This window comes from Astyanax mexicanus, chromosome 1, assembly GCF_023375975.1.
Source record: "Astyanax mexicanus isolate ESR-SI-001 chromosome 1, AstMex3_surface, whole genome shotgun sequence".
NCBI lineage: Eukaryota > Metazoa > Chordata > Actinopteri > Characiformes > Acestrorhamphidae > Astyanax > Astyanax mexicanus.
Genome location: NC_064408.1, coordinates 25,459,390 through 25,482,373, shown reverse-complemented (window position 1 = coordinate 25,482,373; position 22,984 = coordinate 25,459,390). Strand labels below are relative to the sequence as shown.

The following is a 22,984-nucleotide window of genomic DNA, read 5'->3' as shown; positions in this document are numbered from 1 at the left end:
GTGTGCCCCTGACGGCAATACTCAAGCTTCCACAAGTGATTAAGCAGAAGAGATAGTTAAGGAAGGAAGGGCTGATTCAGTGGTGAGGATTTGGTTCGGCATTCGAAGGTCTGACAAACTTCTACATTGTGCCAGAGAGTGGAGCTGACCAGCAGCTGTAGTACATCGAATCTGTTCCACCACCTCAAGCTGTTTTACTACATACAATATCTTCCTGTTTCTGGCTGAAGCACTTATGTAGCTTATGTTGTAACTAAGTTATTTATAGTTGATAAAGCCAATAGGTTTGTTAATTGACGAGGATATCATGTTCCTTTTATGTATATGAAGTTTTTTTGCATTCTTCATTCTGTATTGAAGCACTTTTTTATTCATTAAATTAATGTTTTAATCTGTTAAATTTGTTTACAAAAGAATAAGAAGCTCTGCCTCTGATGTAATTTAAAGTTATTTGATTTGGTAATATTTATATTGGTTTATGTTTGACAGGGATGTCATGTTTTTTTATTTGTATATATATATAGGCTATATGCAAATAAAAGTAAGTATTAATTTATTTTGGCCATTTTTATTTCTAAAGTATTATATAGGTTTTGTGATAGGGGGTTTCAAAGCCTAAAATGAACTTTCAAATAGTAGTAGTTACAGATTTCCATTGTAGGGATTCTTAGCTTTTTTTCTTAGTTTTTCTGAGGCCTTCAAAGTGTTTATTTCGATATCGAAATTATATCGTATCGACTGTGTCCCTTAATTGTTTTCATGTCTTTATTATTAATCTACAATGTAGAAAATTAATTAAATAAAGAAATAAAGAAAAACATTTGTCTGTCACAATTGGTCTTATATAATATTCTATTTTTTTGAGAAACTAATTTTAGTTTTTTTTTTTTTTTTTGACTGTAAGCCATAATCATCAACAATAAAATAAATAAACAGATAGAATAGGTAAATCTGTGTGAATTTTACATTTTGAACTGAATTACTGTAATAAAGTAACTTTTCAATGATATTCTATTTCTATTTCAGATGCATTAGTAGAGTACTTAATGGAATATAGAATTAGCAGCAAAAATTGCTGATAGGGATAGAGGCATTTTTACAGTCTTTAATGTGTGTGGGTAAGGAGAGGTGTGGGGGAGGTCCAGTCTGTGTGTGTTAAGGAGTCTTGATTTCTTGGTGAATGAAGGTTGTAAAGTATTTATAATGTGGAATTTAAACCCGCTTTCCCGCGGTTATAAACGGCTGTACACGCGGGCTATAGAGGCTCAGGGTATTCTGCCTGTATGATTATAAAACAGTGCCCCCCGCTGTTACTACGTGTTACAAAAAAACGAAAGTGAAAGCAGTATTGTTAGCTGCTCAGGAAATATCTGCACGATTGGACCTGGTTCTGAAGGTAAGATTCTGAAAAGCTTATCTTCGTGTAAATATTGATCTGTTTCTTAACCCGACACTGTCCTGCTAAACAAATATTTCTATTGTGTATAATTACAAAATGCGCAGCCATTAAATCACACACTGTTCGCGTCCTAAAACAGCTTTCACGTTTTCTTTATCTCTCTCTCATCGCCTGTTCTAGAGATACAATCTTTTTTATAAATATTGTAATTACGTAATGTATTTTATTAGAGTAAACATGCTTAGTGTATATTTTAGACACAGATTAAACATAAAATATTAATATTCTATTTAAGAGTGTATTACTTATTTTATTTGTGGCACAGAATAGCTCTATACTATGGAATATGCAAAAATATAAACAAACATACAAAATAAGAAAAAATATATTTAATGTCTGTCCCAGTGCTTCAGTCAACTAACTGTGTTACATTCAATATAAAATAGCATTAAATCTGAAAAAAGAAAGAAAGAAAGAAAATATGACCCACATTCAGCAATGTCACTTCCTGAACTTAGGGTTGTTGTTAGGGTTGGGCGGATCGATTTAAAATATTGATAGTATTGATATTAACGTTGGTATATGGATAGATACTTCTGTGATGTGATCGATTCTTAAGTTTCAGTTTCTCTTTGGTACAACACCAGGCATTTACAGAGTGACCGCTCTTCTCTTACTTCACTAATGCACAATTTCCCCCTCCCCTTTCCTCCCCTCCCTTTCACCCTATCTTCTCCCTTTATCTCTATCTATCTGTCCAAACTCCAGCCCAAAGTTCTCAAAGTTCCTCCCCTGTTGTTTGTCTCTTCCTGCACTGCCTTAAGCTGATGGAATGTTTTAAACTATCATTTCTAACTGCTGTATAAAATTATATAATAATAATATTAAATGTTAAGGACACACCAAGAGTCTTCAAAATATTTAATAAAGTTTTTTTGGTTAATGGCTCAGTACAGAGTAATGTTCAAATAAGGCTGATTAATTAGGTTAATTGGGTGAATTTAATGAATTCAATTTCTGTTTTAATCTCAGTCAAACAAAAATGCTCCAGTCAAACAGTGCAAATGGTGTAAATGGTGCAGTTTGATACTACACCTCTACAAATATAAAAGATCTGAATAAAACTTTCAGTTATTTTTGGGTATAAGAATTAAAAATAAGAAAATCATAAGTGAGGATCGCTCATATATTTAATAAGAATAAGATTTTATTTTTTTCAATATCACCCAGCTCTACGACATAGTGTTGTACAGTGCAGATGTGATCTTTACATTGTTTTCTTATAGTAATCATTAAATTATTATTAAGTTATTATTTGACTTGTAATTGAAACGGTTTGCACTGCCCTTAACTTTTGTTAACATAAAACACATTGAATGAGAGATGAATGGCTCTCCTCATATTTTTTTAAATTTGTAATTGATTGAATAATATGCTTTTCTTCTTTCTTTTTCTGTTTACCTTTTTTGGTAAATGTATTTCTCATTACTCATTACAGTTGCAAGTGTGTTCTTTTTGTCTTTAACAGGGTATTATAGAGTAAAGTACTGGTGTGAAGGTAAGAAATTTTGCATGAATTATTCAGTCTTTAATGTGAAAACTGTGACTGGTGTTAATGTGAGCAGTGAAATCTGTAGTTGGTGTCAGTGGAGAACAGTAAAATGCTCTTATTTATGAAATGTTCTTCCTTTCTGTAGATTGAGAAATAATAAAGGAATTGAAACAACCATGAGCGGCAGTAAGTTTAAGCCTGAGGTTAAGGTTTGATTTGGGCTTGGAAACAGTGAGAGACAAATGAATGTTTTGTGTTTTCTTCCTGTAGGAATGATCAGTTATTTCACAGTTGTGGCCGGACGAAAAATAGCAGTTGAGAAGAACATTAGAACAACTCTACATCAGAATGTACCATGTCTGAAGGAGGTGTCTACAGAGGAGGAGTCCGATATCATTCTGCTTTTCTGTCCTGTTGCATCACGTGTTGAGAATGATGTTAATGCAGCACTGCAAAATATTTGTTATATTTCAGGTAAAAATGAATCAGTTTTATACATTATAAAGGTGTTAGGAGCACAGCATTAACAATAAAAAACAGTAACTATCTTTATATTTAACATTTAACAAATTTAATTTAAACTACAGGCAAGTTGGTGACTTACTACAAAAACTGAGAATTTATAGCTTAATATGCAGAATACAGACGGCAGGACTTGCTTGTAATGTTTTTGCAGGACATGCAGCCTATCTGTAGACAATGGTCCATTACAAACTAAGAATTCCAAAGAGCTCTCATTCCCCCACATAAATGAAGGAAAGAAGGAATAAATTTCCACAATCGTTCTTCTACAAAACTTTTTCTAAATTGACTTAATCAAAAAACCCATATGTTGTATTTAAGTAAAAATCTCCCTACACTTTTTACATCCCTGCCTATGATCGCCTTTTGTTTTTAAGCTACCTTTAAAAAGTCAATGTGTGTTTTTACTCTCTGCTTTATTACAGACACCAAGACTGTCCTTCTATTTGTGCTCCATCACACATTTAATCCAGAGAGCTCTGTATTAGACAGCAGCAGATTTATAACCAGAGGAAATACAATCACAGTAGACGTCCTGTTCCAAGAGGACAAAGGATTATTAAAATGTCACAGAAACGAGGAGGCTTTACTAAAGATCACAGAGTGGCTGAAGTTCAAGGTAATTGTTCTTGTGGGTTTGTTTGTTTTTTTTTAAGAAAAAGAAAAAGAACTACAATTGCTTGTTCGGTAGACTCTGTTTTGTATAGCACATATTCTTTTGACTGTATTACTTGTTTCTGCAGGAGAAAGAAAGCCCTGAAGAAGAAATAAAAAGATTGAAACAAGAAGTTATAAGACTCAGAAGAGGTGAGAGGAGCTCAGAAATCTCGACAAGGCAACAGAGCATAATGTGGACAGTCTCCCCATACTGCTGCAGTTATCTCCTTTAATTTATTGTCCTTACTGTAAATTCAGCTGAAATGCACTTGGCAATGAGTCCCATAGAAGCTCCCTAATCACTGTATCCTACATCTACTAAAGTGTCTTTTAATTTCTGTTGATATTTTGTTAATATACATAACATTGGATGAAAACTTGGCTATTGTGGATTGAGGTCAACAAGAGTACATTACAATATGCAGCCAATGGATTGGCAAGCATGAGAAATACCATGTGTGGCGCGTGAGACTTAAGAACACTGCAGTAAGGACAACAAAGTCTGTGTCTTAAGAAAACAAATCAAATTCAGGAAACATAATATGAAAGGGGTCTGGTAAAATCCTGTGGGCCAACTTCACAGTTTACTGATTAAATAATGTGGTAGAAAAAAACGAATTGGTTGTTCAGTGATCTTAAGATCAGACTTCACCACGTTCATAAGAAAGTTTTTATTCTGCTGGGTTATGGAGTAAAACCAGCAAATAAAAGAGAAAGTTATACTACTTTTAATAAATGTATAATAGAAGGTGGTAAGAATGTCCTTATTAACTCACAATGAAACAAACAATTTCAATAAATACAATGTGCTCATGTTTTACAGAGTTAACAAATAAGGAAAAAAATGCAGTCTTACAGACACTGCAGGATATGAAGACTAAACTTGAAAAAATCACAACTCTTCAGGAGGATCATAACACAAAGCACACAAGAGATAAACAAGCGTTTGAAGATATTTCACAAGAATTAAAAGACAACAGTAAGTACTTAAACATCGTAAACATGACAAACTGTCTTCTGAAATTAGATGTTGAGATTTTGGTCATTCACAATTTTTTTTCCAGCTCAGTGTGTGATAAAGCTTCAAACTGAGGTCAAGACTTTGCAAAGACACATATTTTCACAGACATCTGGTGAGTCTCATTCTACATAAAAAGTTCCTACTTTGTGATACTAGGTTTTGCAGGTGCAAACATGGCGCCTTTGAAGATTTTATAAACTTTATAAAAGAGAAGAAAATATTGTGACTAGTGACTGGCCTCGAGTATGCTCTCTGTTTCCCTCTGGTGGCAGAGCTTTGACATACCTTTAACACTAAGATGGTGTTTTTGTATTATTAGGATGACAAGCAGTGAATTACCAGGTACTTGCATACAGTTATGAGGAATCATGCAGACAAAAAGCAGTTTTGTTTACATGGTAGACAAAAGAGGGTTCCAAAGAATGTGCAAAAAATTATTGCATTGATATCAACTATAAGAATAATTATATTTATTATAATTTCTAGTATTTCAAAATCCTTACTTCATCAACACAAAGACGGACTGCTCAAAGTGCAATAAAAGGGCAATAAATCCCAGTAATTAATTGATTTATATGCATGCTTGATCTTGTGTTTTCTTTGTTTTTTCCTTCATTGTTTAATTTCAGTACAAGAATCCAGCTTTCAATTAAGAAGAACAAACAGTGTAGAAGCACTTCCTCCACGTAGTAAGTGATGAATTTTAATATGTACAAACATTGAATTACCTACTTTAAAATACACTTAATAAATAGTGCACCTAGATTGTATCATCTTTACCATTGAATCCATGTTTGGAAACTGATTACTGTCAGCATTTAGTATGGAGGGCTTGTGGTGAGGACTTTTCTGCTTTGCCACTTTGTCACAGTCGGTGACAAATTCAAAAATAAATTTAGAACAATAAGAAAACTGGCCTGATCTTGTTACTCTGTCCTGGGTGAGGCAACAATATGTTTTTAGTTTTCAAAAATGTTACAAATTTATAATTATGTTCTAGAGCAGCAATAATATGTTCCTGGGGATTTTTTTCTTCAATGATTAATTTTATTATAAATGTGAATTATTTCACAATACATTTTAATTACAAATAATTCATGCCTATTTTGTTGTAGTGAGTGAGGAAGATAATGCAGATGTTATGAATTTGCATCACCCAGTCAGTGAGTAGTCTTAAGTTCACATACATAGTTCAATTATTAAAGTAAACAATTGTCATGGTAAATATTATATAATATAAACCATATATACTTATGTGTTTGTTTTGTATGTTTTTTTTTTAAGTGAGTGAAGAAGTATCTGATACAGAGACTACAGCTCCTGCTTCAGAGCTCAGGCTGGTGCTGCTGGGGAGAACTGGATGTGGGAAGAGTGCAGCAGGAAACACCATCCTGGGTGGAGAGGAGAGGAGCCAGGCTGGAGCTTCTACAGTGAGGCAGCAGAGTGAGAGCAGACAGGGGGAGGTGGCTGGGAGGAAGGTGACTGTGGTGGAAACTCCTGACTGGTTCAGTCCTGAACTCTCTCTGGAGGAACTGAGGCAGGACGTGGAGCACTGTGTCCGTCTGTCTGATCCAGGACCTCACGCCTTCCTCCTAGTGCTACCAGTGAATCAGTCTACAGGAGAGGAGAGAGGGATGCTGGAGAAAATGGAGGAGATCTTTGGGGAAAGATGTTGGAGGAACACCATGATTCTTTTCACTGGTACTGATGAAGTCCCAGATAACATAATTAAAGACCAGGAGGTTCAGGGACTTGCAGAGAAATGCCAGGATAGATTTCACTGTCTCAACATTAATGAGAGCAGAGATGGTTCTCAGGTCTCAGAGCTGCTGGAGAAGGTTGAGGAGATGGTGGAAGGAAACAAGGAGAAATTCTACAGCAGTGAGCTCTACCTAGAAGCAGAATCTCAGATTAAAGCAGTGGAGAGAAGGATCAAGATGGAAAAAGAGGAGAAAAGGCTACAGATAGAGAATGAGCTGAATGCGAAACTAGAGAGTGAAGTTCAGAGGTCTGTGAGAAAAATAGAAGGAGTGATCCAGGAACATGAAGGAGAAATTAGGCAACTTAATGTTCGAATCACTGAACTGGAGCAAAAAATGAAAGAAGAGAGGGATGAAGAGGAAAAGAGAAAAACTGAGGGAGAACTGAAAAGAGAGTTAGAGCAAAAGAAAGAGATGGAGGAAAAGATCAGGAGACTGATAGAATGCAGAGACAGAGAGAGGACTGAGATGGAGGAGAGACACAAACGAGAGATGGAGGAGATCAGGGAGGTGTATGAAGGAGAAGCCAGAATAGAGGCAGAAAGAAACCTGATGAAGGTCATCCTGCCTGAACTTCAGAGAAACATCTTTGCCTCAAAGTTGAAGATGCAGGAAGAGTTCAGCAAGCAGATCGAGGAAAAAGACAGAGAGCTGGAGATGTTAAAGCAGAGAGTCCAAGAACTCACACAGCTCAAAGAAATCCAGCAGAATGCTCAGCCACAAGCACCTTTAGTAGCAGCTGAAAGACATACAGGACTATTCACAAGGCTATTTCGATGGCTTCTCGGGAGATAGGTAGTCTCACACAAGCAGGATACATCAGGCACTTTGTTTTGAACTTGTTTTAACCTGTTAAACAAAGCTACACAGAAAGACATGTACATTTTGGTTTCTTTTCTCTGCCTTACTCCTTCATTGTAATTAGTTTTCCCACCTGTGAGCAGTATGTTTCTGATCGTGTCTGAGGTGTTTCTAGTCTAATCTTGTGTAAATGTTGTCTATTTTGTTGTTTCAACTCAAAAGTAATTTATTCATATAGCATTTCTCAAAGGCAGAGCCACAACTCAAAAGCTAGAGAGTAAAAGTGGGTCATGAAGCATTTTTAAAAGACAATGTAGATTTAGAAACACACACTGCAAAATCACAATTTTTTTATTTTACTAGTTAAGGTCCCTGATAAACAATGTACACATGTTCTTACATTTAGCAAATCACTGAATATAGATACAGAGTTCAGATTCACTGCTCTTCAGGTGTATTTCTGTAGTACATGTTTGGTCATGCTTTTGCACCTGAGACTGAGGTAGTGGTTTAGCCATTCTAAAATATATAATACACAACGAGACCACTTAAAAATTATGAGTTTCTTTGGTTTTACCTAATTGAAAACCTCTGGAATATAATCAAGAGGAAGATGAATGACCACAAGCCATCAAACCAAGCTGAACTACTTGATTTTTTGCACCAGGAGTGGCATTAAATGTAATCCAAAAGCAGTGTGTAAGACTGGTGAAGGGAAACATGCCAAAATGCATGATAACTGTGATTAAAAACCAGGGTTATTCCACCAAATTTTGATCTCTGAACTCTTAAAACTTTATGAATACGAACTTGTTTTCTTTGCATTATTTGAGGCCTGAAAGTAATTAATTTGTAATTTTAGCCATTTCTCTTTTTTTGTGCAAATAAATGCTCTAAATGACAATATTTTTATTTGAAATTTGGGAGAAATGTTGTCTGTATTTTATAGAATAAAACAACAATGTTAATTTTACTCAAACATAAACCAATAAATAGCAAAATCAGAGAAACTGATTCAGAAACTGAAATGGTTTCTTAATTTTTTCCAGAGCTGTATATTCACAATTCAATTCACATCTTTTAAAATTGCTTTACTGTTTCATGATTTATCTGCTCACTTCAATGTTTACACAGATAGAATGTAGCATCTTCTGCTAGTAATTGATTAGTCCCTCAGTGATTACAAATCAATCAGACACTTACAGGGCTAAATAATCTCCCTCCTTCATTTTTTATCTTTTTATATATAAAAAAAAATCTGTACTGTACTGTATTTCATTCCAAAATATTTACATTATATTATATACATTTGGTGTCAATGACAAATTGTGTAAATGTTCAAAACTACGAAACTTAAATTCTAAAATTAAAAATAATATTAATGTATGAATTAATATGAAATATAGGCATATTCTACAACTACAACAATACAGATAATTGAAAAAGAAACAATACAATAACATATAATAATATTGTGTATTCAATTCTGTGTTTGCTTGTTTCTGATTTCTTGATATTTCATATACACCATCAGTTAGACCAGTATGCAGAGCTGGTGACAGAGGATGTGTTTGTTTTGAGTGTCTAAACAGAGAACATACATTCTTTAAATTAATATGTTTTGGGGAACTGTCAGCAAATATAAACCCTTACTTTTTTTCCTACCTGAACACTTAAAAAATACTGACATCAAAATAAGCTAAAATATGATCATTATACATATTTAATTCACTTTGCATTTATTGTAAATGTTTGATGAAAATGTAAAACAATAAACAATATACGAAATATAGGAAGTCTCTTTATTTCTTTTGACGTTGATTTTGTGTGGTTTAGTTGTACAGAGTAACACATAACATTCTGTACGTACCATTCTAACAAATAATACAAGAGAAATATTACAAACTTTACTTGATCATTTGCCTTTTTTTAGTTTCCCAAAATACATTCAAGCTTAGTTTTAAGCCATTGTTTGAGTTGAATTAAATTAAAAACGAAAATTAGTAGTTTATTTGTGGGACATTTTAATCATTCTTATAGTTCTTTAGTTCAAAGTTCACTGAGTGTCCACAGGATCATACTGTCGAACGAAACAGCAGCAGAAGTTGAAGAGTTGACGAATTCCTCTGGCTTCCTCCTGACCATCATGTGTTGTTTCCTGTTCATCCCCAGCCTCAGTCTTCTCAACCCCGCCCTTTTCTTCATCTTCCTCAGTTCTTTTTCCCTCACCATCATCTGTTTCTCCTTCTGGTAAACTTTCCACTTCGTCCTGACTTTGCTCTGTTTCTTCTCTCTCTTCAGATGCCACTGCACCTGTTCTTTCTTCTTCTCCACCTGCTTCTGTGTCTTCCATGTTCTTCAGAGCTGTCTGATAATCATTTTCCAGTTGCCTGTAGTTTTCCTGGAGTTCTGCCAGGTTCCGTTTTAGGGTCATTAATTCGCTTTCCTTTTCTCCCATCTTCACAAGGAACTGTTTCTGCATCTTAGAGATAAGAACCCAAACGGTACGGTGGAGTTCGGGTAGGATGATCTTCATGAGGTTTCTCTCTGCCTCCAGCCTGACTTCTCCTTCATACATCTCTATGATCTCATCCATCTCCTGTCTGTGCTTTTCTTTCATCTGGGCTTCCCTTTTGTCCCATGCGATCTTTAGTTCTCTCAGCTTCTGTTCAGTCTCTTTCCTCAGCTGAATTTCTTTTTTTAGCTGTATCTCCAACTCTCTTTTTGTTTCATCATTTCTCTCTTCTTCCAGTAATCTCTCCAATTCTAGTATTTGTTCCTCATGTTGCTGTATTCTCTTCTCAAGCTCTTGGATTTCTTCCATTATGCTCATCAAAGCATCTTGGACCTCCTTCTCTAGTTTGTCTCTAACTTTCTGTATCTCCCTCTGTTTATTCTCTTCTCTTTCTTTAGTAATCCTTTTCTCCATTTCCCTGATTTCACGGTAGATCTCACTGCTATAGAAACCTCCTTCATTGCCTTTCACCATCTCCTTGATCTTCTCCAGCAGCTCTGACACCTGAGAATCATCTCCACTCTCCTTAATGTTCAGACAGTGAAACCTGTTCTCACATTTCTCTACAAGCCTCTGGATATCCTCATCTTCAGATGAGTTCAGCAGTAGTTCAATGTCTTTCTTCTGTTGTTCACCAGTAACGGTGAAAAGAATCATAGTGTTCTTCCAACACATCTCCCAAAAGATCTCCTCCATTTTCTCCACCATCCCTTTCACCTCTCCAATGGACTGCTTTACCGGGATCACTAGGAGGAAGGCGTGAGGTCCTGGAGCAGACAGACGGACACAGAGTCCCACGTCCTGCCTCAATTCCTCCAGAGAGCTTTCAGGACTGAACCAGTCAGGAGTTTCCACCACAGTCACCTTCCTCCCAGCCACCTCCCCCTGTCTGCTCTCACTCTGCTGCCTCACTGTAGAAGCTCCAGTCTGGCTCCTCTCCTCTCCACCCAGGATGGTGTCTCCTGCTGCACTCATCTCACATCCAGTTCTCCCCAGCAGCACCAGCCTGAGCTCTGAAGCAGGAGCTGATTCTGAAGAATCTACACCAGGTTCACTGTTCACTGGAAATGAGAACAAATACAGTCCTGAGCATTTTAAATATTCGACAGAAAAAGCATTTCATAATATTGCGCCAATTAGGCGATTTGATCAAAAACATTAAGCTAATATAACTAACTAATCTTAGGAATATGTTAGTTTGTTGCATTTTTTTTTTCTATTTCCAGTACTAATAATAAATAACGCCAACAATACGTGTTTTAAAAAAGACCCAGATCATCTCTTCTAGCCAGGTTTCAATATCGGCTAATCCTGGCAGTTAACCAGAAATCTTGTGTATCAGACATACCCATACAAAAGGACCTGTGATCATACATCGAAAACAATACTATTACCTGTTTTTGTATTTGCTTATCCCCCAAATAAATCTGTAACTGGAGTTCTCTATATAGCTCCCTATTACCTCTTTATACAGTGGTGTTTGATTTGTTATTTGTTGGGAAGAACCAAAACTCCTCCTATTTCCTAAGAAGTTTTTTATACTATAAAACTGATTTGTGACATTTGTTGTAAAAATGCAGTATATAAATAAAAATAAATTTAATTGAAGAGTGTGTCAGTCAGAAACCTGGTATTCATGTTTAAATTGTAATTTAGGCATACATTTTTTACCTGTATGAAGTTTGGCCATTTATTAAGCATTTATTCATCAGAGATCCAGTGTCCACTCTGCACAGTGTAAGCAGTCAGTCTGTATAGAAATATGTTATTTGGATCTCAGTGCTACAGTAAAGCTACTGGATCAAACTGCTAAAGGATTGCTCAAAATTTGCAGGTAGCCATGCAGATCCAAATTTGCAGTGTCCTCAAATGTATTGGAACAGTGAGGTCAATCCCTTTTTTCTGCTGTACAATAAAAACATTTGGGTTTGACATTAAAAGATAAATATGAGAAAATGCATGCCTCCACTTTGGATTTGAAATGAGACCAATGAAATGCAATTGAAGATTTGACTTAGGTTTAATTCAAGGGGTGGAACAAAAATATTCTATGAAAGGTAGAAGTGGGAAATATTTTCCATGGACGTATTTATGGACCTAAACGTCCTCAGCAACTCCAATGTAGAGGCACATCACCTTCTACTCTGTCATATAGGGAATGGAAAATTAAATGATTAATAAAAAAAAATTCACCCTCAAACAGCACAATCATACAGTGACTTACTATCTGGAGGTAGCTCTTGACTATGTGTTTTTCTTATAGAAGTAGCCGCATCTTCAGTCTCCATGTGACCTGAAATAAACCAAACCTTAATAAAACACAGATGTAACAATGAATGAATTCCATTTATTTACTTCATTTAGCCATTCTTTAACTCACCAGCACAATGTGAATCTTCCAGCTGTTCATGTCTCTCCATTTCAGCTAAATGGTCTTGAATTGTTTTATCTAAAATAGTAAAGCCAAGCAAAAAATAAATAAAGTAAATGCAAAATATGTTTTTCTTAAATTTAATTTTAACTCTTTGTTCTTTTAGGTTGAATAGTTACTGGACTATATTGGACTAATTTACTTGTTTTAAACATCACATCTCCATAAAATGTAATTTTTTTTTTCATTGAATTTTGTCAATAACAATAAAAATTCCAGTGCACAAAGCCCACATCTATACTTTTTTTTTATTTCATGCCAGCCTTACCACTCTCTGCTAACATCTGATGCAGTTGATGCAGTTGATTATCTTTATCTTCTAGTTCTTTCAAAATGTTGTCCAAACAAATCCTGGCTTCCTTCAGTTGCTGTTGCTCTTTTCTCCTTTCCTCATCCATTCTTTTGACAAGATCAACCATATTGCTTGCTTTAAACTCTGAAAAATGAATAATATAATCAGAAATGTTGATTAAAGAAATTATGTTGACAAATAAAAACATTCTTGTGTTACTCTCTTTAAACAAATAAAGACACACGAAGAAATGGTTCTTGGTTTGGAAAAATGGCTCTAGGAAAACCCTTTTATTAGTAAAGATATTTTCCTTTATGCTAAAGTTTTCCACACTTTACAAATATTGCTTAAAATGTTTTTAAATGATTTCTTGCTGAAGCCCTCACTCTTATAAACACATATACCTTATACTTTTTTGTATATTATCAGTATTTAGATATGCCTATTTTAAATATAAATATTTTTTATTCTAGACAAAGTATTACAGACCAGTTAGCACAGCAGATTCCTCCATTTTCATTCGCTCCTCTTCAGTCCATTCTGCCTCTACCTGTGAAAATAATTGTGAAGATTTTATGATTCCTAGAAGTCCTACCCTCTGTAGACTAATACAATTAAATTAAACAGTAATACCATTTAAAATGTATTTAATTATTTTAATGAAGTAATTGCTTGCACTAAAACTAGACGTAATGTAGATGATATGTCTGTTTATTTGATTTACTAAGATATACAAGTTAGTGATATAGTGACATAGTGATATTTTGGCTCATATTAAAATACATTTTTTTTTCCATTTTGAAAACTACTATGTTCAGATACTCGTATTAGACACAATAGACAGGTGAATAAGTGAGGTTGTAATGGAAAGAAATGTATATAATTGAATACTCACTTTAACCATTTTTTTTATCCAGCCAAAGTCATCACTGACCACTGAGCAAAAGAGAAACATTTTAACTTACAAATTTGTGCATGGACAGAAAAAAAAAATTCTCACCATTTTAGAAACATTATGATAGTGCTGGAAATAAAAACGGAATTGTTAAAACACTGATATTCACGTGTTAATATTAACATAAGATTTATATTTATTATATAAATATAAGATTATATTTATATATTATATTACGTTTATAGTGTATATAACCAAGTAGGACTAATTAATATGTTAGCTAATGACACACTGCTTTAAAAAGTAGCAATTTATGTAAATTACTGTACAACCCTGGAAATTAAGCCAAACTCAGACTGGACAAGCTAGAAAAAAAGAGTTGAATTCTGCTAAAAGAGACTTTACTCTGCTTGACTTTCTGAAATTTAATAATACTGTTTTTATGGTGGCGTTCCTGACTCTCAAAATGCTATTATAACTGAAAATAAAAGTGAATCAGGTGCTGTTATTATTGTACACTGCAAGGAGCTGACATTTATTTAAGTTTAAATTTAAGTTTAAAAATGATTATTAAATAATGTTTAAAAAGTAGACAACTATCCAACTAATTTTGGTTTAAAATGTTCTAGATTTGAGTCTTCACGATCAACATGACTAATGGGGATGACGTGAGGTTTATCATGGAGTGAAGAGCTGGAATACTTACTCTGTACAGCTGCTGTTATCTCTTCTGTTCTGAGGTCACTTTTCACCTGGCACAGGTAACTCCCCGAATCTGACTCTGTGCAGTTTCTCAGCTGTAAGGACACATCTCCTCTCTCCAGCTCCTCCCTGAACAGGTTCACTCTGTCCTCGAAACCCCGCCCCTCTGTCAGCTGCCTGTTCTTATAGAGGCAAACACAGTCTGTCCCCTTAAACCACCTGATCTCCATGGCATCCGCACTGATATCAGGGGATAGGTGACAGGGCACTGTGACACTGGAGCCAATGGAATCAATTTCATCACAAGGAATGACAAGTGTAAACTCTTCTGTGTGGGAAAACAAACACAAAAACATATCTGAGTACTTTACAGGTTGGTATTCTTCACTTTATGTAGTGTTACGTGCATATGCACGTAGAACGTGTTTTTCTGTCTTTCTCCCCGTTTCTCTCTCTCTGTCTGTCTCTCGCTCTTTCCCTGTCTCTGATTGGCTGATTAGGTCTGGTGGGAGGACCCAGTAGGAGGAGCGTCGCCTTGCTGGCCAATAGATCTTCTCTGCTGGATCTACACTCGCCAATGACCTGCGTGCTCTGACCGGATGGGGCGGGCCTTCCTGTTCTTCCTGTTCCTGTGAATAGTTGTGACTAGTGAATGTTTAGCTCAATGTGGAGTATGTAGTTTGTTTCTGTGAGAGTGAGGTGTTTGTCTGAGTGTCCTCCCCCCTCCCTCACCACTCCACTCTGTTGCACTTTGGTGGACAGGTAAGTTGGGCCCTTCACATTATTCATCACGCAGGTAACACAATGTCTAGCCACACCAGATAAGGGGCGTGTGCCACTATTGTGTTTTTGGTTTAGTTTAGTTTTTGGGTTAGGTAGTTTAGCACACTTTTATTATTTTCTTTTCTTTGGCACCGTCCACAGTCCACCTTAGGTATTTTAGTTTGAAGAAACAGCTTATTATTTTTGTTATACGATTGTATTTTTGTATCTTTCATTTGCTATTGCTTAATTGTACACTTTTGTAATTTTGCAAAACAACCAGTAAAATCCCTGGTTTCTTTTTTTCATCTAAATCTCTGCTTCCAGTCCCTTTCTTCCATCAATTTTTATTTTTGTTTACTTCCTAATTTACCCTAGATCACAACAACTTTTAATTGGGAATGTAACAGTAGAGTTACATATTAAGAAGCAGTGTAAAAAAAATGTAATGAAAAAAATCAGAATACAATGATCTGCAAATCAAATATTTAATTCACAAAAGAACATAGAATGTATATCAGGTGTTAAAATGATTCTATTGTGAGTGCATAATATGGATGTATAATATGCTGTTTTATTCATATTTATTTACATTTTACTCCAGCATGTACATTTCTTTGGAATTGGAAACCTGTTTAAATGTTTATCAACAGTTTATATCATGCAACATTTTTCTCATCTCATCTCATCTCATTGTCAACCGCTTAATCCGTGAAGGGTCGCGGGGGGGGGGGGGCTGGAGCCTATCCCAGCAGGCATCGGGCAGAAGGCAGGATACACCCTGGACAGGCCGCCAATCCATCGCAGAGCAGACGGACACAGACAGACAAACAGACACATTCACTCACACCTAAGGGGCAATTTCAATCAAGTTCCAATTAGCCTGAACGTGCCGTCTTTGGACTGTGGGAGGAAACCGGAGAACCCGGAGGAAACCCACGCAGACACAGGGAGAACGTGCAAACTCCACACAGAAAGAGCCCCAGCCGGGAATCGAACCCAGGCCGTCTTGTTGTGAGGCGGAAGTGCTACCCACTGCGCCACTGTGCCGCCCTACATGCAACATTTTTATAAACAATTAATGTGTTTTATATATTTGATTCTTGAGGGGAACACACCTTTTCTCAGTCCACTATGACATTAGAATAAAAGTGAACTGTGCCCATATTCAGAATTTCAGACAGGGGATAAAGTTCACAGGTGACAGTATAATAATGCTGTACTCTGCTTCTTGTTCTTCTACCAAAAGCCTAAACCTTAAACTTAAACCTGATTTAAAGCCTTTTTAAATAAAAAAAAAACTTTAAATCTTTACATTTTAAATTAAATTTAAAGATTTAAAGTCTGCATTACATGCATTTTAAAGTGGTTTGTTAAATTCCATATCCATATCCATATTATATCCAAAGTGTGAGCATGGAGAACCTTTTTTAAAGTGAAGGAACTTCCATTTACTTTGCCAGTTAATTGTTGTCTGCAATCACATATACTGAACATGAACTCAATATTTTTAGGTGATGATCTTATATGATCTTAATATAAAATAAACAACTCAAAGTCATACAGAAACTTTACAATTCACTACATTTTATCATTTTACAAATAATACCAGATTTATTATTGTTTTAAGATGTACATACCTTGGCTTGAGCTTGCCATGTTTTATGTAGTAGGATCTGAAAGGAGAACTGGGGAAAACAAAAAACACTCATATGGGTAAGTAAATTCATGTTAAATTTTCAGGAAACTGTAAATTGGTCTGTTGCACATTTTTGATCATCATTGTGTATGTTAAAATGGTTTTAGACCAATACAGGAAATAACAATAAGATGACGTACATTAAAACATGATTTTAGCCAGCATTTTGACTTCTGACATGACATTGCCTGATCTCTAAAAGTGGATAGAACAGATATCTGTGGTAAATTAGTTTAATCTGCCATGAATTATTAGATTATTAGGAGTTACAATTATAACAATGTATGAATAATACTTGTATTACACATGTTTGTTACATGAATACAGTTGTTGTTATAATATATATATTGTAATACATTTATTAAACATAGTTCGCTTATTTCACATAATTATAATACAACTAAATTAAAAACTCAAAAGTTGATCCTAAACTTTTAAACTTTTTCCTCCAGATTACTTTAAATTAAATGAATGAAGAGTTGCCTATTATTGACTTATCAATGTACATAAAACAAACTAAATTCATTATCATATTAGTATGGGCACATAGTTCATAAATATGAGTAAAGTATTCCAGTTTAAAAGTTCACTTTGGTCTTTCATTTAACAGAAATTAATACTTGGTTTCTAAAATGTTTACATTTAAATTAAGCCACTCCCTTTTTTCCAGCATGAGAACATCCTTATAGTTTTTGCTTGTTTTCTTATCATTACAGTGGCCTTTGAAATGCAAAAAAGCTACTGAAATATCACAATGCAGAGCACACCCACTTTAACTAAATTTTTTTTTTAAATGACTGTCGATTGATGATAAAAACAATTCCTACCTTTACAAATGTGTAAAAAAAAAAACGGCACCACTTCTGTTCGTTGTATATTTTGTTAGACTTTGCTTCTCTCTTCTTCAGCTTCTCATTTAATGTCCTTACATTTTGAGACCAGTGCCGATCATAATTAAAGTAATGCAAATAAAACACAGTGTTTTCTATGCCCAGCTGCACCCCGAAGCATCAACAGGAAATAACCACAAGAGTTTTGCTTTCACCGGATGCCTTTGAACATTTTAGGGGATCAGCTGCAGCTACACATTCCCCCCTTGTTACACTGCAGAGTGGTGCAGTCCAAACAACAGGTTACATATGAATAAGACTTAACAAAGGCAATAGAGTAAAAGGAATTCTATATAATAATTTCCTTCTAAAATTGGTCAGAAAGGTAATATTTATTTTACAATAGTCATGCATGTGATTTGACACATTAAAAGTGCATTTTCTTATTTATAAACCTCTAATATCAAGTGTAAGTCCAAAATTACAGCATTTTCCAAAATCTGATATTTAAATAATTATTAAGGCCCCCTAACAAGTGTGCAAGATCTGGTAGGCCAGGTAGCTTTACTTTAATTTTTGAAAACAAACACAGATATATCATTCCATCCTTCTGCTGTAAAAGGTGAGTCAAATGTGTGGAGCTGATCAATGAGTCCTAAGATAATGTAACAAAAGAAGAGAAAAAATAATTCAAATCAATTTTAAGACAAAAGGACTGATTCCATCTTATTTAGACCTCGACAAAATGTGTTCAAATAAAGTTAAATGCTGCGGTAAAAAATTGATTATAACATTAAATGTCACAATTTCTTATGAAATGATTTAAATACCTTAATGGCATCATAAAACACTCTAAACAGTTTTGCAAATGTACATCTTTACATATTGTTCTCTAAAATAAACACAAGGGGAGCCACAGCTCTCACAGGAGTTATCAGCAGTAGTGAAGACCATTGACAAATAAATGAAAACACCCACTGGCTGATTAAGTAAAGATCACAACTTTCAAGACCACTATGTAATGTCACTATGTCTGAGCAGAATGTATACCAATTTATACAACAGTTAGTTCCGACCTCACAATCTGATTGGTTGAGAAGTGATCGGCAACGCGTCGGCGGAGAGATACAAGTTTAGTGTGAGAAGGCCGTGATGTTATACGAAATATCATCACAGCCTTCTCACACTAAACTTGTATCTCTCCGCCGACGCGTTGCCGAGTAACGGCGTATATACACAGGACACCCGCAGCAGCGTTAGCTTAGCACAGACTAGGGCTGCGCTGTCTCGTCTTTCGTGGAAAAAAGGGAACGAAAATCGCTCGGTACAGCCAGAACGCTAACCAGCCAGGCTAGGCTAAGCTAAGTGAATGCTGAGCTAAAGCAAGCTACGCTAACCTAACCACAGTCCAGCCAGCTAGCTAAAACCAACACCACCCAGCAAAATAAGCAGAAATGTTAAAATTCGCGGTTTTCACCTGAAGTCGACTCCACGGAGCAGGAGAGGAGAGTATTAGCGTTATTTCACGCTCCTAACGTTACCATCTTCACTATTCCCAATTTTGCTTTCAAGCTAACTTTCGTGGTGTTAGTCTGCCTGAACCATACACTGTATGTAGTTAAGTTGTGGTGAAACTACTTTTTGGCGGAAGGCTCAGTCCACTTTAAAGCATATTCAAACTGAATTTCTTAAAGTTCTTTGATTTATTTTCTTTATTCAGTTTATGTATACTAGTTTAACAAACATGATGGAAATATTTATTATAGTCTTATGGATATTAACATATGGGAGGTAAATCCTGCCAAAAATAAAACTGAAATGAAAACACAAAAAGTGAAAATGCAAATACCGTTTTGCTCTTTCTTTTCCCAAACATGTGTGAAAATATTATGACAAAATTTAAATTAAAACCACTTCATTTGCAATTTAATTTTTCATTTGAGCATGGGTCACACGTGACAAAATTAAAATTAAAAAGGCTTTTTGCCATTTCATTTTCATTGCCATTCGGCTATTTCATTGTCAAATCTAAAATGGAAAAGCTAATTATAAAAAGAAAAATCAAAGCTTCACTTTGGGCTTGCTTTTTCTCGATGAACTGCATAATAAATGACAAAACTAAAATCGAAATGCAATGGTAACGTTTTTATTTATTTTCCTTTGCAATAGGCTGCATGTCTGACAGAATTAAAATGAAAACGCCCCGCCTACTGCTAATTTACATATATTTGCATGCTGGTGAAGTTGAAAAAGAAAAATATAAAAAGAAAACTAAATCACCAGCAGGGAGAGCCAGTCCTCCTTTGCGTTTCCCTTTCATTTTTGACACTTAAAGCGCAGTCCACACCAAAAACTGAATCACAAACTCTCACTTTGCTATTTATTTTTCCATTTTGCGTTTTCATTTTAATTCTGTCAGACATGCAGCCATTTATTATGCAGTTCATCGAGAAAAAGCAAGCCCAAAGTGAAGCTTTGATTTTTCTTTTTAAAATTAGCTTTTTCATTTTAGATTTGACAATGAAATAGCCGAATGGCAATGAAAATGAAATGGCAAAAAGCCTTTTTAATTTTAATTTTGTCACGTATGACCCATGCTCAAATGAAAAATTAAATTGCAAATGAAGTGATTTAATTCCGTTTTTAATTTTGTCATAATATTTTCACACATGTTTGGGAAAAGAAAGAGCAAAACGGTATTTGCATTTTCATTTTAGTGTTTTCATTTCAGTTTTATTTTTGGCAGGATTTACCTCCCATAATTAACCTACCATTACTATGTTGCTTTTGGTTCCCTAAAGAATTTAAGATGATTCAGGAAAAAAAATACTTATTAGAATCCTACATTACCAGTCAAATGTTTGGACATACCTTAAATTTAGTGGTTTCTCAGTCAGCATTATGAGGTAGAGTCACCTGGAATGGTTTGAACTTGCCTTTTAATGTGTTCGAGAGCATCAGTTGTAAAGCTGTGAAGATGTAGAGTTGGTAAACAGTAAATAGTCATATTTGAGTAATGTCCTAATCCATATTATGGCAAGGACTTCTCAACCAACTTTAAGAAATGAAGGTCAGTCAATCTGAAAGATTTGAAAAATGATGAAACTGGTTCTCATCAGGACCACCCCAGGAAATGAAACCCAAGAGTCAAGTCAACTTTATTTAAATGACAACAAGCGCCGACCAATGTGCTGTACAATGAGATCGCATGACACAAAGCCAATTCAAAACAATTCAGAAAAACTGGACATAAAAGAAACAGTAAAATTACTAACAAAAAAACAACCATAAAAATAAAAAACCTGATGAGAGGAGAGGAGTTGACCAAGAAAAACAGACAACTGACAGCAACAGAGTTTCCACTGTTGCACAGGATAAGTTAACAGAGTAACCATCCTCAGAAACTGAAAGTTAACAGAACCCCAGATAAGATCCACCTAAATGTTTCACAGAGTATTTTGGATTGTTTAACAATTTTAAGTTACTACAGGATTCCTTCATAATCTGAATGACATCATAATTAATTTACAATGTAGGAAAATAAAATAACCTATAAAAATATTAAATGGGATGTTGTGTCCAAACTTTATTTTAAGAATATAATGATGTTTTATAGGTAATTAACTTTTTAGTGAAGTTAGTATGTATTTTTGTTAGTGCTGTTAAAACTTAACACTCACACACACAGCTGCCTTTCCTGCTCCTGTCAACACATTTCTAATTAGCATTATTTTTTAATCATGATTAATCACAGAACATTGATGTGATTAAAACAATTATTTTTAAGCTACTGACACTGATACAAATATAATTCAGTTTTGCCATGCTTATGTTCATTATTTTAATCACATTTAAATATCCATTATTAAACACTTAAGTCTTAGAAGGACCAAGTGACGTTATTCATGATTAATCATGAATCATGAGTAGTGTTTTTGTTTTTTGTTGTAATTTTTATACTGTGACTAACATCCTTCACTCCTCTTGAAGACTCTAGTAGGCCTAATCAATGGGAGAAGTGGCACCCCCATGTGGGCTTCTACAGAACTACATGTAAACTTGTCCATAAGAATCATATCATAGCAAAACAGTTTTAAGTTATGATTATTGGACTGTACTTTCATCTTTTTATGTTTTCTTTTATGTTTTTATGTTGTTGTTGTTTTTTTTTTTTCATAAAATGATGACCAGTAAACAGCTCAGTATGTTTGTCTTTGGCTATTCATTCTGCTCAAACAGGATGGATTTTTCTTCAGGGTATAATGTTAAAACAGTACAGCACAGGTGCTGTGCTTTACTGAACAGACGTCTTACAATCCTTACAGTGTCTTGCTTGCTTACTGTAATGTCTGCAACAGTAGCGGATCTAGATTATTTCTGATTAAGGGGCCATAGTATTCATAGAGTGGACAAGTATTTGTCCAACATCCTTGCACAAAAAAAATCCATAAACAAAATACTCTCAAACGCACACAGCATTTGAGACAATCCAGCATTTTATACTTTTTTAAAAAACTTTTTTATTGTTTCACAAATGCTATCAGTTTGAAACACTCTCTACATAAGCTTAAATCACACTGAACATTCCTAGTTGGCTCATTAGTGCCACTATTGTTTGGGTGTGGAACTGCATCCTCTTATAATTTGATCAGATAGATACTTTATTGATAGATACTAATCACTCGGGTGGGACAGGACAATAAACTGTGTATAGCTGGACAGAGCATTGTCTCTCAAAAGTGAAGCCACCACTGGTCGGACTCCCCCTGCTGGTCAGTTGCAGAAAGCTGTGTAACCCCACCCATCCCCTAGGTTTTAATGGCGAAACAGACAACTTTCAATCACGTTTTTATCTAATATACTGTAATTCTACCTCCATTATTTAAATGCAACAGCTAGTGTAACCTCTGCTTATATTGTCATATTTTTATATCCCCACAGAATTCATTTTTTAAAACGTTATTCAGCTCTATTCAAAAAGGTGTGGTTATTGTAAAAGGGCTGGTTATGGGCGGAACCAATAACAGACCGTCAGCTTTGCTTCGCTCCAATCTGCAGCCTGTGACCACAAGACAGTCCTCAGGGGTGGGGTTATTTAAATTAGTAGGCTGTCTCTCCACAGTCTTTCTCCCTCCTCTGGTCTCTA

General features: G+C 35.1%; 2 protein-coding genes across 3 annotated transcripts; one reads left to right on the top strand and one right to left on the bottom strand.

The window, feature by feature from the left end:
- Nucleotides 1-1,313: 1,313 nt before the first annotated feature.
- Nucleotides 1,314-9,459, top strand: LOC111191743 (early endosome antigen 1-like). The gene is made up of 11 exons (XM_049475299.1): nucleotides 1,314-1,396; nucleotides 2,928-2,957; nucleotides 3,097-3,137; nucleotides 3,222-3,425; nucleotides 3,899-4,092; nucleotides 4,217-4,280; nucleotides 4,954-5,109; nucleotides 5,195-5,263; nucleotides 5,781-5,840; nucleotides 6,267-6,314; nucleotides 6,436-9,459. The coding sequence occupies exons 3-11, from the start codon at nucleotides 3,128-3,130 to the stop codon at nucleotides 7,704-7,706; spliced, it is 2,076 nt and encodes a 691-aa protein (XP_049331256.1). The 5' UTR covers nucleotides 1,314-1,396; nucleotides 2,928-2,957; nucleotides 3,097-3,127; the 3' UTR covers nucleotides 7,707-9,459.
- Nucleotides 9,460-9,512: 53 nt separating this feature from the next.
- On the bottom strand, nucleotides 9,513-18,090 carry LOC103023152 (golgin subfamily A member 6-like protein 22). Of its 2 annotated transcripts, XM_049475298.1 has the most exons (9): nucleotides 17,836-18,090; nucleotides 16,950-16,997; nucleotides 14,552-14,875; nucleotides 13,846-13,886; nucleotides 13,440-13,500; nucleotides 12,927-13,094; nucleotides 12,608-12,676; nucleotides 12,452-12,520; nucleotides 9,513-11,288 (listed from the first exon to the last, which is right to left on the bottom strand). In XM_049475298.1, exons 2-9 carry the CDS (start codon nucleotides 16,966-16,968, stop codon nucleotides 9,769-9,771), a joined length of 2,271 nt encoding a protein of 756 aa, XP_049331255.1. In that variant the 5' UTR covers nucleotides 16,969-16,997; nucleotides 17,836-18,090; the 3' UTR covers nucleotides 9,513-9,768. The 2 variants fall into 2 exon arrangements, with proteins under 2 accessions (XP_049331255.1, XP_049331253.1); XM_049475296.1 differs by lacking the exons at nucleotides 16,950-16,997; nucleotides 17,836-18,090 and having other exon boundaries at nucleotides 14,552-15,306.
- Between the last annotated feature and the right edge of the window lie 4,894 nt (nucleotides 18,091-22,984).

Coding starts and splice junctions, on each gene's coding strand:
- LOC111191743 (XM_049475299.1), top strand. Junction 4,093..4,216: donor CAGAGTGGCTGAAGTTCAAG/GTAATTGTTCTT, acceptor TTGTTTCTGCAG/GAGAAAGAAAGCCCTGAAGA. Junction 6,315..6,435: donor GAATTTGCATCACCCAGTCA/GTGAGTAGTCTT, acceptor TTTTTTTTTAAG/TGAGTGAAGAAGTATCTGAT.
- LOC103023152 (XM_049475296.1), bottom strand. CDS start 14,903: ATGTTTTTGTGTTTGTTTTCCCACACAGAAGAGTTTACACTTGTCATT. Junction 13,887..14,551: donor GATAACAGCAGCTGTACAGA/GTAAGTATTCCA, acceptor TCTTTTGCTCAG/TGGTCAGTGATGACTTTGGC. Junction 13,501..13,845: donor GGATAAAAAAAATGGTTAAA/GTGAGTATTCAA, acceptor TTATTTTCACAG/GTAGAGGCAGAATGGACTGA.